Raw genomic sequence first — 15,466 nt, forward strand, 5'->3', positions numbered from 1 at the left:
GTTTAAATTAACCGTTTAACTGTTGTAGGCTACACTCTCAAGTGTGATGGCCATTTCTGTGCATTGAAAGTGTTTTTTGTTTGTTTTTTTTTTCAGAAAATAAAGCAGATACAAACAAAAAAAATACTTGCCTTCCCGCCTTTCTAAGCTAGTATAGTCCAGTTTTCAGGTTAGTGCTGAATTCAGGGCTGGGTTACAAGTTTCTGTGTTTGCCCATACCTTACTTGTATAAAAAGAAGTTTCTCTGTTCACCTGTGTGAGATAGGAGCTTTGAGCAGCCTATGACTCCCTGGAGAAGTGGTTTCAGCCCAGAAATTAGTAGTTTATTGGCCATTTTGGGCTAATTTCTATCTCTTTCATTTCCCTACTATAAAACCTGCATTACAGCGGTTTTGCGTGCCGGGCAGCACCGGTTAGCTAGGGTATAACTATTCCTGGCTCCACAAAGTCTACTCTTCAATTTTTCCCTTGGAACTAGACAAACGTTCAACTTAAGCACTCAAACCATTCACTTCTCAGCCCGGCACTTGCACAAAACTCATAGCAAGCACTAATAAACCTTAGCACTAGACCCCCCCCCCATACTGTACAGAAAGACAAGGTTCTTATTCGACCTTACCAGCCAATCAGTAAAACAGTTCACTGTACCTATCCAGGCATGTCCAAGGGGCAGTTTCAGGTGTACTCTCCAACTGGTGAATCTGGGCATTTTGAGGAAATGTTACAACAGCCTCATGTACACAGACAACCCTCCTATCCTAACCACCAAACACTAACACATACGAGAGATGTAATTATACAGCCAAACTGGAGGCTAAGCTCTCTCAACCCAAGACTGGACCAGACAGTCAAGAAGAGAAGGGAATTGCATGCATCACACCACCAGTCTCACATAGACCTATGAAACCAGCACAGGCAAAAAACACACATAAATGCATGAAAACATACTCGAAGGCTCTAAATAAAAATCTGCAAAAGAGACCTCCAAAGCAGACATCCAAACAACCTCCATCCCCCAATACAAACCATGAAACACATACTTCACAAAACCAGTGTGCCACGCAATCACAGCCCTTAAGGCAAAATAACATATCCAACACACTACTAATAGGTGACTCTATAGTCAGGCAACACTGAAGTCCTACTCACTAGGCTGAACAAGGAGAAGGTCACAGTTAGCTGACTGTCGGGTGCCGGGATCCGCCACATAACACAAGCACTCAGGTCACTCCAGAACAAATACGACTCTGTCATTGTCCATGTTGGTGCGAATGACCTGAACCATACCTCCCTGGACTACATGACAACAGACCTGGAAGAACTTTCTGATCCTGTAGTCCAGGCCGCTATGACCCTGACCCTGAGTAGCATCCTGCCCTCACTACAAATGATACCATGGTATAAAGAAAAAAATTATCAATTTCAACAACTGGCTAAGCTTCTGGTGTCATTCAAAGGGGATTCAGTGTCTGTCAGCCTGGGATGACAAGCTCGACAAGCCATGCTGCTTCACTAGAGACAGCTTGCAACCGTCACTCTTAGGCTTTCGAATACTGGGCAACTCTCTTGCCACCCCCATAGTGCCTTTTTTAGGCAAGGCTCAAAAGACAAACCCACTGCCGTAAATAGCACAAGTAATAAAAAACTGGGGGTAATGCTACTCAATGCCAGAAGTCTAAACCTCAAAATGCACACACTCGAGGCACTCCCCAGTATGGAGAAAATCGATATATGTGCAGTAACAGAAACCTGGTTTAAGGATCCGGAAAGTACCCCAGCATTAACAGGCAACAACTCATACCATACATTTCAGCCACAAAACCCAGACTGAAATACAAAAGGCGGGGGCGTATCCATATTCATCAAGGATACTCACACCTCCAGGTCAGTGGCATAGCAAGATGCTTCAGAGATCATCCACGTACAACTAACAATGGACAAAACTGCAGTTCAAATTGTAGCTTCCTACAGATCACCCATGTCCCAGGACCCCCACTCCGCATTTCTGGAAACACTGGGAAACATAAAGGTCCTACCAAACACCCTAATATTGGGTGATTTCAATTACCCAAACATTAACTGGGAGAACTACTCAAGTACTAACTCCCTTGCCAAACATTTCCTAGAATTTATAAACTCAAACGCCCTGGATCAACTGGTCAATACCCTCACCAGAGGTGACAATATATTGGACCTGGTCATCACCAACATGGGTGACCGGTGTGCCACACCGGAGGTCAACCCCTCGCTGGCTAGATCAGACCACAAACTAATCACTCTGGATATCCACATTCCGCACCCAGTCAAAGAAACCACCATGAAAAACTTGTTCAAAAGCAAACTACACGTTCCTTAAGACCAAGGGGGAAAGTTTCAAAGCCCCCATGCTAAAAGATAATGCTGCCCAAGCTGCAAAATCCTTTAATAATGCACTCTACGGGCACCTACAAGAATGCATGGATCATGCTATCCCAAGCAAAACCAAGACTCACTCATCCAAGAAAAGGAAACCAGTCTGGTGGACCCCTGCCATAAACAAGCTATACAATAGAAGGAGGAAACTAGTACAGAAAAGAGTAAAATCCCAAGAAGGGAAGACATCTCTAATCAGTATCAGCAAGAAACTATGATCCCTCATAAAATCATCCAAGGCTAGCTTCGAAAGAAGAATTGCCAAGGACTCCAAAGATAACCACAATGCATTCAATAGCTATGTCAAGAATCTAAGTGGCAATTCTCAGATCTGCTCAGACTTAGTGCAGAATGGCACAAAATACACTGAACCGACCAATATCACCAACATCCTGGCAGACAGGTTCAGTGCAAACTTCACCCCCCTCTCACCCCTAAAAGGGCCCATAACCATACCAGAAGAATGTAGTGCCCCTGAAATCACAGACACTCAGGTTAAAACAGCCCTCTTCAAAGCCAAAAACACAGCAGCAATGGGACCGGACAGTGTCCCAGGCTACTTCTTACACGAACTCAAAGATTAACTAACCCCTCACCTAAACACACTGTTCAAACTCCGCCTCTCCACAGGCTATGTGCCCATAGAGTGGAGCACAGCAATAGTTATTCCGCTCCACAAAGGTGGAGCCACAATAGACCCCGGGAACAATCACCATACAAGCCTGACTAGCTTGGTCTGCAAGGCTATGGAGCACATCATCATGGATCTCATTAACAGAGACATTGGGAACCTCCAAACACTGGACCCTACCCAGTTCAGCTTTGTTAAGGGCAGATCATGCCTCCTAAACCTGGTGGAATTCTTTGAGACAGTTACCAAGGTTATAGACGAAGGAAAGGTGGTCCACACAGCCTACCTAGACCTCACAAAGGCCTTCAACACCATTCCCCATTCTGGTATTGTAGACAAGCTCACCAGCCTGAGCATAAACCCCTACGTCACGAGATGGGTTGGCACATGAACGGACAGAACCCACATGGTAAGAGTTGCTGGAGCTAGGTCCGACTCTAAACTGGTAACAAGTGACATTCCCCAGTGTTCAGTCCTAGGACCCGTCCTGTTCGGCATATACTTCTCAGAAATACAGGCAAGCACCGGAGGATTATGGCTGACCAAGTTTGCAGACAACTGCAAACTAGGGGCTATAATTGACTCTCCAGCTGACACAGACATCCTCCAAAAGGGTTTCACTGAGACAGATATCTGGTGTCAGAACCATGGCCTCAAGCTAAATGTCAAAAAGTGCATAGTCATCCCCTTTGGAAAAAACAAAGTACCCACAAACTACCACAGAGGTAGTAGCCCCCTAAATATGGAAGACGTAATAAGGGATCTGAAGACCCAAGTAGATCGCAATCTCTCCTTTCATAATAACATTGCCAAAGTGGTTAGAAAATGCTTCTATGTGGCCCACCTAATCAGAAAAGGGTTTGCATCCAGATCAAAAGAGGTCATTGTGCCCCTCTATGCATCACACATCAGATCCATCACAGGGTACAATGCCCCATTTGGGATGTACCTTACAAGACACCTGCAGCAGCTGAAAAGACCACAGAAGTACCTCACCAAGAGGATCACTGGCCTAAATCAGATGCCCTATGCAGCTCGACTGAAGAAACTCCCACTGTACTTGGTTACATACTGCCTACTCAGAGGTGACCTCTGTCTGACATACAAGGCCATGTCCAACCCAGAATTGATGGACATGCTCCACCTAAAGAAAACCATATCCCCTCGAGCCACACGCTCTAGGGATCTAAACCCCACCACAACAATAAATAGGACATGCTGGAGGGATAGATTCCTGTCCCAGAGACTTCCTATGCTCTGGAACAAGATTCCAATCTACATTAGGCAGAGCTCCTCGCTAACACTCTTCAAGAGAAACCTTGACGAGTGGATGGGAAACAGAAAGTTTACCCCGGGGATCATTTCAATGGCTCTGCTGCACAAAGGCACAGGGAACTAATCTAGGGGGCAGCAAAAGCCAATACATTCTGGCTAGGCTTATAAATGCCTTCGGGCAGATAGCCTAGTACCTACCTATGAACCTATGTATTATGCCTAGTGATGTTGCCATTATCTCCTCAGACTCCCACACAAAACTACTAGGAGTCACCATTGACAACAAACTGAAGTTAGACCTTCACATAAATCAAACTATCAAAAATATACACAGAAAACTAGGCTGTACAAAAATAAAACATACCCAAATCAACAGACTAAAATTACCATAGCTCAAACTCTGCTCCTATCCATACTTCTATATGTTGCTGCCATCTTCACCAACCTATCCAAAACAGTAATTACAAAACTAGACACCTGTTACAATCAAATTGCCAGATTTGCCACAAATGCTCCTTACCGTTCCCACCATTGCCACTCACTACTTCAACTAAATTGGCTTGAACTTCCAAATCTCATTACCTTTCATCAACTAGTCTTCGCTCAGAAACTCCTATATCCTGAAAAAATACCAGCACTTTGCTTAAATTACAAGAAAACCCCAGGCAACTACGCTCTAGTGACAAAACAATCAAAATAACCAAATCCAACAACTCAGCAGGTGATTCCCTATTTCATAACTACATAGGTAAAATTTGGAACTCACTGCCCCCTGCTATTACCTCAGTAAACTCAATCATTAAATTTAAACTACTAAAGGAACTCCTTTTTACCAAAAGACAATGCTCATGCCTTCCCCCAGGTTGACCCTCTATACCGCTTTCCAGCAAATGCTCTATCAACCTCCTCACAGTAACTTACTTCATCTACTAGCAGTCCTACTATGCTAACCTCATCTACTAGCAGTCCTACTATGCTCTTAATAACTCTCTTCGACTCTTACTCCCCATTTCTTTCTAATACACTCAGACACAACATTGGGAATTTGTGCATATTCCTTGGTAAATTATGCATACTCCCATTTATATCACAAGTCAAGCAGATATTACTGAGCATACAACTAACGTCTCCTTTTACTACAATTTACAAGCTAAAATATTTTTTTTCTCTGTAAGCTAAAATGTTATTTTTGTACTAGTTCTCTGTATATGTTAAATGACTTTGTATATTAAACTGTGGAGCTTTTCTCCCCGGGCCTCCGGTGAAAATGGACATACATCCAGTTGGAGTCTCCCAGTCAACAAATGCAAAATAAAATAAATAATTTCTTTAGCATGAAATTAATTATTTAGAATCCTGCTAATTATGCAATACAGACGAGAAGCATTAAGCTTATAATCAGTATGTGTATAATTGTGTGTGCTATATCTGGTAGGTAGGTCTTGTTTATGTGTAGTACAGAGCTATTATTAAATAATGTGGAACAGATGGGGAAATTTATGTGGGCTTTTGTATGTGTGGTAGTATGTGTTGTATGATAGGAAGTGTTATCTAGTGGTATGTTGGTATGAATGGATGTAATGTGGGCTAAAGTAGTGAGAGTAAACAACAGAGGTGATATTAAGACTTGCTTTTTAGGGTACGAGTGGCATTTAGCTAAAGGCAATGTTCTGGTCTAGGCATAGAGACAGGTGAGGGGTGTGGCTACTTTCTGCTGCTACTACAACTACAAACACCCTTGACAAAATAGTGAACATGCTCACTAGATGCTCCAACATACTGGATCTTGTGCTCACATATATTAGGGGAATGCTGCACCCGCTTCAATGTGTTGTCCTCCCTAATAAGGCATGACCATAAAGCGCTCTCCTTCAAAATCAACTCCATAATCCCATTAAAACTAGTTACAGTCAGGAACTATTCCAAGGCAAATTACCTTTTATCAAGTGATGGTTTGTCAAAAGTCAATGCCCCTCCAAACCCCGAGAACACAGCAGCCTACTCTGAACTGCTTTCCATGTCTATGGATGCATAGATGTTGCTGTACCCACCAGAAGTAAGCCCACAAATAGACCCAGAAAAACCATCCTGATAGCATCCCAAATTAAATAGGATATACAACAAAAGGAAAAAAAATATGGCAAAAATCATGAAGGGTAACTCCTATTAAGATAAAAGCCTCTCTCATTAAACTAAATAGGCAACTAAGTGGATTAATTAGGTTAAGCAATGCCAATGTTCAGCTTAAGATAGCCTCCCAGGTCAAAGATAACCATGAGGCCTTTTTCAGCCTTGGAAGAATGCTCAAGGGAAGCACACAGCAATGTGTTGAACTGCGAAGTTAATGGTGCCATATTCACAAAGCCTAGCACTATAGTAAACCTGTTAGTGGACAAATTCAATTCAAGCTTTACTCCCTCTCACTTCCAACCATCCCCACAAAAAATTACTTCAAACATAACCTCTCAGATTATAACTAGGTAGCATGTGCTAGCTGTGTTCACTAAAGCCAAAAACATGGCCTCATTTGGTCTTGATAATATCTCAGGATGCCTCGTGAACAGTCTAAAATATGACTTAACAGGACCCCTGAAGTAATTATTTAGCTACAGTCTTAAAATAGGCTTTGTACACCACATGAATGGAGTACTGTGATGGTCATCCCCTTCATAAGGGAGGACCTTAAACAGATTCTAGAAACTACAGATCCAATTAGTCACAGTAGTTTAATTTGCAAAGTCATGGAAAGAATTATCATGGACATTTTCAGCAAGGGCATAGGAGACTTCTAGACATTGGATCCATTCCAGATTGGCTTTGTCAAAGAAAGATTATGCTTACTGAATCTGGTAAACTTCTTTGAAAAGGTCACCAAGTCAATTAATGAGGGGAAAAGTGCATATTGCCTACCTAGATCTGGCTAAAGCATTTGATGCAATACGCCACTCGGGCATCGTCAACAAACTTAAGGAACTATGTATATACTCTTTTATAACATTTGGATAGCTAGCTGGCTCACTGATAGGTCCCAGGATGTTAGAATCAGTGAGGCCACCTCCATAAAGAGGCCGGTCACCAGTGGAGTCACCCAGGGCTCTGTGCTACGCCAACTCCTCTTTGCCTTTGATATCCAAGAACTAGATGACAATGTCAAAAGCCTCTGGCTAACAAAGGTCACAGATGATTGCAAACTGGGAGCAATCACTGAATTCCCCCAAGATAACACCACTCTTCAGGAAGGTCTAACAAACAAATGCTTGGTGCCAAAGCCATGGTTTAAACTCGGTACCAAGAAATGCACTATAGTACCTTTTCAGAAGCCAGCCACCCAGGGTAACTATGGCATCAATAAAACACCCATAAAAGTTAATTCCTTAGTCAGTTATCTGGGAACGCATGTAGATATTAACCTAGCCTTCGACCAACAAGTGTCCAAGGTAGTAAGAAAATTTTACTATGCTGCTTAACTCATAAGCAAAAGCATGCGATCTAAGTCCACAAAAGTCATCATGCCACTATACTCCACTCTCATCAAACCCATTATAGAGTATAATGTCCCCTTCGATCTGTACGTGACCAGGCACATATAGCAACTGAAATGTCTACAAAGGTTTAAGAAATTTATCCCTGATCTTGATAACTACATCTCTGATGGACAGAGGCAGTCAGTAAATCACCTCCTGTACAAATCAAATCTGTGAGTCACATTTGGGTTGCATGACCAGGGTTATAAGGACTTTAGTTGTCAGCAGCCTAGAATAAAGCTATGAACCTCTGATCTCCATGCAATCCACCAGAGATGCAGAAAGTTGCATTTCATACAGAAGTATAAAGAGTAAACTACAAAAGTAAAATCATACCTGATGTAAAGTATAAGCTGAAAAACCAGTTCTTTTCCTTAGTAAGGAAGCTGCCCTGCCAGTGGGGGCCGTCAGGATAATCTCCTCACTTATGTGCAGGAATTCTGAATCCTTTATGGTCTCATCCTGACTGTTGACAGCACTGCTTTCAAAGAAAGTATCCCATGTTTCCGATGCATCCTCATCATTTTCAAAGTCCTCACAGGCTTCTTCTACCTCTTTCTCGATTCCTTTTCTTATTATGTACTGATTTTGAAAGGCTGCTTTAAAAACTACACTGACAACATGAGTTTTTCCACATCCTCCTTTCCCGCTAATAACGGTAACAGCATTGGCACATATCATTTCCCCAGCCTTCACTTGGTCAGGGTCTAATGCTACACTGACACTAGGATTCACATCATCACCATTATCATTAAAAAAGTCGTTTCCCATACATTCTTTCAATGAATCATCTGTGGAAAGAGAAACAATGGCAGCAGAACAGCCTCCTTTTTCATTCGGCTGATTAATCTCACTGTCTTCGTGGTTTCTATCCATTGTACACGCAGTCTCATGTTCGTCTTTTGTCATACCTATCTGTTTCATAACCTGAGCATTTATGAGTGCATCTTTAACATTTACATTAATGTGCCATGCGGGCTTCTCTGATAATGTTCTTATGCAATCTGCAATTGTCTTCTCATCATCATAAAGAGCTGGAAGAAAAACCCGTTTCTTTTCTATAACCATAATACCTTCATCTTTTAAAAACTTCAGGGCTTCCCAAGCACATTCTACAGAAACCTTCTTGGAACAGCTTTTAGTTAATATATGTTCTTCAACATACGTGTCTCCGAGTTCTCTGCACATTTTCTTTAACTCATTGTAAAGTATTAGCCCATTCCTCTGCAGGTCTGGAATCTTCAGGAACAGGTCGCACTGTTTGAAAGCATCCAGTGTCGCTTCACAGCGCATAAAACGAAGATGTTTTCTGACCATCTGTAACATGAACACATTAAATAATTAACACCCCTTGAGCTACCAAAACTTTAGCTTTCTCAGAAAACTTACACATTCATTGTGCATAAATGATGGTTTCAAACAATAGTTTTTAGCAAAATCTGAAAAGATTGAATATCTTAAATCAATATTAACACAAACTTTAGCAGTTACAAAATCACAGTAAAAATTCTGGGCTACAGCATTACTGTTATATTTATCACAATCTCTCTATTTTCCTGAAATTTGCTAAAGTAAAAAATGTATGGCTTGTATGTACCCTAACGGAGCACATAAGATTGTTGTACATCTTGGACAGAAGTAAAAACATTCCTTGGTGAGTGTTGCTATTCAAATATTAGTACCTACTCAGCTATGACTGTAGAACGTAGTGTGTCCTATTCCATAAAATAAAGTCGGCATTTTGATTCTTTTTTTTTTTGTTCCTGGCCTTCCCTGAATTGGATTTGGTCTTTGACAAACTACAGAAAAATCTGGAGCCAATCTTCTGCAATGTCCACAGTTCTGTCATAAGCATTTGAATGTTAAAACTGTAATGCAACTAAATGAAAACAAAAATGAACAGCCTACTGCCAGGCTAAAACAAGATAAGAATAAAAATGTATTTGTTAATGGAGAATGTTAAGTTGTACTCGTAATCGACTGGACCAATGCAATAAAAGAAATGGGGGAGAGGTGCATTAAATTATTACTACTATATGGCAGATAAGAAGGGATCATTTGAAAGTTGAGTGTATTACTTGAGAAAGGTCATGCCTGTTAAATTTGGTCGACTTCTTTGAGGCAGTCACCAAAGTCAAGGAAGAGGAGAAGACAGTGCACACTGCCTACCTTGACCTGGCCAAAGCCTTCGATACTATTCGCCACTCCAGTATAACAGATAAACTCTCTTAACTAGGCATCAATCCATATGTTACCAGATGGGTAGCAAATTGGCTCATTGACAGAACCCATCTAGTCAAAATAGGGGAAGCCACCTAAAACAGTAGACCCATAATGAGCAGTGTACCCCAGGGATCGGTCTTGGGGCCTCTGTTTGGAATACACTTTTCTGAGATGCAGGACAAAAGCAGTAGGGTATGGCTGACAAAAGTTTGCAGATGACTGCAAGCTGGGCACTGTCATTAATTCCCCTAGTGATGTGGACATCCTCCAAGAGGGTCTCACCCAAACAAATGACTGCTGCTAGAAACATGGCCTCAAACTGAAAGCCAAAAATTTATCATCATCCCCTTTGGGGAGAGTGACATCCCCACAAATTATCACATTAATAAAAAGCACGCAATCAGTCTTGAGGGACTTGAGCACCCAGGTTGATAGCAACCTGACTTTTGACCACCATATTCCCTCTGTTGTATGGAATGCTTTCTATATGGCCCATCTCATTAGTAAGGGTATGTCATCGAGGGACAAGGAGGTCATAACATCTCTGTATTCTTCCCTTATAAGACCCATTAATGAGTACAATGGCCCTTTTGGCATGTAGCTCACAAAGCACATGCAGCAGCTGGAGAGACTACAGGGGTTCCTCACCAGGAGAACCCAGTGCCTCAAACAACTACCCTACACAGATACGCTAAAAGCTCTGTCCCTCTACTCACTCTCATACAGACTCCTCAGAGGTGACATCTGTCTGACATACAAAGCAATCTCAGTCCCTGCCTTGATGGGACTGCTGCATGCCCGCAAGTCAAGCTCCACTTGAGTAACCCGCACATGTGACCTCAACCTGGTCTGGGAGGTCAACAGGATTTGCTGGCGGGACAGATTTGTGTCCCAGAGACTCTCCCCTTCTGTGAAATAGACTCCCTCTCAACATCAAGCAGAGTATCCCATTAACCCTTTTTCAGTGCAACCTGGACAGCTGGATGGGGAAAAGAAAATACACCCCTGGGATTCCACCTGGACAGGGGCATCAAGTGCTGACTTGTTGGAACATGGTCTAATCTTGGCTAGGCTTGTAAGGGCCTCAGGGCCAATAGTCTAGTAACCTCTTATTTATTTATTTTATTTTACATTTGTTGACCGAGATTGTCCTAATGAGCTGAAAAGCCCTTTTTCAGTGGAGGCCCGGGGAGAAAAGCTCCAACGTATTATACAATTATCATTATAAATTAGCATTAAACAGCAATGTTACAGAATTATTACAATGCATCAAGTAGCAATACAATGTTGTACAGTGTCAATAATCAGGAGTATAGCATAACTATTTCAAGATGTATAAAAAAAAATATGTCATTAAAATGAGTATAGTTTTTGGGGTAAGTGGTTACAAAAACCCAGTTTTATCATGGTGTAGTTGCATATAAGCAAGACAATTACAATAGAATGTTTCCCTGAGGCAATTTGCTTAATAGATTTTGGAAGACAGTAGAAAGAGTAGTCAAGGAAGATTACAGAGAGCTAGTGAGAAAAGTGAGTAAAGGGCATAAAGTAGATTAAGGTATGAGAAGTAGGGGATGTTTAAGGAGGGAGAGTGCAGTGGCAGGACCAGTGCCTTTTAACGTGCTCTTTGGTGGCTGTCTTAAATTGTTTAGGATGTGTAAGGGTCCCGATTTCTAGTGGGAGCCTATTCCTGGCAATGGTGGGGTGATAGCTGTACATGTTGCGTCCAAATTTAGACTTGGGTTTGTAGATTTGTAGTAGGTCTTGGTTAGAGTTTAGGAGAGGTATTGAGGGAGAATAATGGGAGATGAGAGGGGATAGTGCTGGACAGTAGGAAGGCTGGTACAGGATAGAATGGATGATCTGGAGCTGAAAGAGGAGAAGCTGGTGGGGTAATTCAAGCCAGTTTAGGTGTTTTAGAGAGAGACAATGATGGGATTTGTAGGTTTGTTGGGCAGCAAATATAGCTACCTTGCTGTAGGTAGATTCAAGTTTGGTCAGGAGTGCTGAGTTGAGATTTGTGAGAATTGTACATTAGACTAGGTAGAAGGTAGGTAAGACAGAGAGTAATCTTGGCTTCAGAGGTAAGAAATTTCTTGTTACTGTAAAGGAGCAATAGTTTTGAATGATTCTTTTTGATACAGTTAGTAACATGCAAGTCAAATTTAAGCTGATAGTCGCTAGTTATACCTAAGAGCTTAGTGCTGGATTCTACCTGAATGGGAGTGTTATTAAGAGACTGTATGGAGAAGGAGGGTTTAATATTGTTGAACTTTTTAGGTAGGAAGAGTACAGCTTTGTTTTATTAGGGTTAAGGATGACCTTGTTGTTGGAGAGCCATGTTTCAACTAAGTTAAAAGATGCCTGAGTAGTTCAGAAGAGCTTAGAGGGAGAGTTGGCTGTGGTGATGACTGTAGAGTCATCTGTGTATTGCACTAAATATGACTGAGGACAGGAGATATAGAGCTGATTAGTAAAGATATTAAAAAGTAAATGATTATTTATATATTTATAAATTATTAATTATGATCCCATGATCAAGTAAATAGGGTGAATGTGTTTCAGCAAAGGCTGAATAAAGTACTGCACTTCTACTCTCTGTATCAATTCTACTGTAATAAATAGCAGGATATACTTATGAGCCACTATAGACAAAAAGGGCAGAAATAAGAATTTGTACTTTAATATCAGTAAAATAACAATGTTCTAACTGTGTCAGATTATCTATTAGAAATTCCTCTGATAGTCCTTGCTGCGGTACGTCTGGACCTATCAGCATTTATAATTCTTTGTACAGCAAAATCCCACATTTGGGAACATCTGAGGGTTTGACTAGTGCACACCATAAGTCTGTATGTTGCCCCCTAAATAAGCAGAATCATCTGTGGAGCCTACTAAGTGCATGCCTTCGTGAACACCAATCTACAAATCAAGAAACAACAATGTAGATTTGACACAGTACTAAACAACTTGTATACTAATACATAACCCAGATAAAACATACATATGGCCACATTTTTTGACATACTTTTATCTGAACTCTTGAATCATCATTAGTATTTATGCACACTTGGTGCATCCACAATTTATCTAAGTGGCACATCATCAAAGCTACTAAAATTTCTCTAAACCTGTCACAATCGTGCTACTCATTAAAATGTACACATTACACAATCAAAAAAAAGACACACTGGCATCCTCAAAAAACACTCCAGCCACCTAAAATAACCCCTCAACACTCAAATCTATTTTTGGATTAATTTAAAGGTGCTAACTAAAAATAAAAGTAATAATAATAAACTGAACTACAGACAATATTTCCCATTTATTACAAAGCAGAAGTGCAACTTTACACACTGCATACATCAAAAAGAGGCAAAAGATCCCCAAAATACCCCATTCCACCTAAAACAACTCTCCTAAACTAAAACCTATAGTTTAATTCAAAATAAAAAAACTGAAAGAGGTTGCATTCTCCATTAATTGCAATATAAATATAAAAATGTACATGCTGCAACCAAAATTACACACATCAAACAAAATCCATTAGCAGAAAGGATGAATAAAAAGGTGACAGAAGTAAGATCCCGTCAGCCATTAGTTCACATAACACACCCACCTTCATCTTGACCTTCCAGACCAAGTAGACATACTAATAAGAGTCACAAGGGTGCAGCCCTCAAGACCCACAGAAAATGTTCTACCTAATTAAAAGGCAACTTGCTTTGGGTATATTAATACACGTTTCATGTTTACAAATAACCTTGTAGAGTTCTGTTGTATCTCGTATACTGCCCATTGTTTGGTTAAAAAAAAGATATGAGAAATATTTTGTATGTGTCCAAGATCACTATGCTTTGGGGACTATTGCTACTCTTAGAAGTTGTGTGTGTATGAGGGGGTGGAGGGGGGCTTGTGAACACTACAAGGCAAATGCTTTAGGCTGGTGGAATCTGCAAGGACCTCTATAAAGAGGATCACTTATTGGCTATGCCTCTGTTGGATAATCTTTTGGTTATCATGGTCATAGAGGCTTGTAAAGATAGTGTTCCTCTACCTTTAAGGGACATCTCTCTACCAGACATTTCACATGTGTTTTCAAAGAAAAGATGTGCATACAAGTTTAGCTAGTCCTACCTCACAATCTGGCATGGTTAACCTCTTCTGCACTCCAAGGAATACATGAGGCCCTCTTTCCAAGGACTTAAGGGACTCTACTTCCAACAGTTTCTTTAGGGTGAATATAGCCCATCAGATCCTTTACTCTTGACTAGTTCTCTAAGCTTGAAGCCTTATTTTTCTGACAAGATTTTTACACCTTGGAAGACAGCACCCAATAACTGTACACAGTTGTTCTTGTTGTTACACTATTTCAGCACACCTTATTATTTTTATACTAGTTTACTTACAAATAGTATTTTCCCATCTGCAAATTGTAATAGAAATGTGATCTGACAATTCAGTGCTGATATATGGCAAACACTTTTGTAAATGCTCACATCTTGGAATAAATCTTCCCTTTGATATTGCTATTTTGAGGATACCCCAAATTTGAGGGGAAAAAAGAGACGACTTCTTAGTCATTAATTATGCATTTTGCATTTTATTTTCCTTAAATATTATCAGTTTGTATTCTGTTACAATGATGTGCAATTCTGTGGAGCTTTTCTCATTCGGCCTCCAGTGAAAAGGGGTCTTGCACTGCCCAGTTAAACCATTAGGTAAACAAACAAACAAATATATACATGCAGTAGACATAAAAGAAGTCAAACAAACAGCAAAGAACCAAACCAGGAAGTAAGTGCACACACAGCCAGGAAATGGAACAACTCCTTGCAAGTTCACCAAAGCAGATTCAGTAAATCCACGTAGGCACCAAACAAATTCAAATAATTCTTTATAAAGGAATTATTTGAATTAGTTTGGTGCCTACCTGGATTTACTGAATCTGCTTTGGTGAACTTACAAGGAGCTGTTCCATTTCCTGGCTGTGTGTGCACTTACATGCAGTAGACATTTCAGCCATTAATTCAGGAGCTTGAAGGAATGTTATAGTTTGCTAATGTTTTCTCATGCAGACAAACAGCTTTATAGATAATCAGTTTAGGTGGTTTGCAGGAGTAAGTGGTTGGTAGTGGGGTGATTATTATAACTGGGTTATAAAACAAAATCACAGTAAGACACATCAGAAACAGGCGAGATCTTTTATGATGAAAGAAATGGTTTTCCATCAGGGTCTTACATTATTAATGGGAGATTGGAATTTAGTTTTGAGAAGAATCTATATTGATGAGGGACTCCAAACATCCAATCTGTCAGTAACTGAGAAGTTGCTGCATACCTACTGCAAACTGTTTGGGTTAATAGACACACTTAAGAGCAGAGTCAGAGACGGATGAGG

At 40.7% G+C, this 15,466-nt stretch overlaps 1 protein-coding gene across 1 annotated transcript in view; it reads right to left on the bottom strand.

Moving 5' to 3' along the window:
- The window catches only part of HELB (DNA helicase B), a 1,552,493-nt gene that overhangs the window by 1,201,965 nt on the left and 335,062 nt on the right, over nt 1–15,466 (bottom strand). The window contains exon 4 of the mRNA XM_044088061.1: nt 8,179–9,159. Coding sequence (XP_043943996.1) covers nt 8,179–9,159 — 981 coding nt within the window. The remainder of the gene's footprint in view (nt 1–8,178; nt 9,160–15,466) is intronic.

Source organism: Protopterus annectens, chromosome 11.part0, assembly GCF_019279795.1.
Source record: "Protopterus annectens isolate FY-2018-M chromosome 11.part0, PAN1.0, whole genome shotgun sequence".
NCBI lineage: Eukaryota > Metazoa > Chordata > Ceratodontiformes > Protopteridae > Protopterus > Protopterus annectens.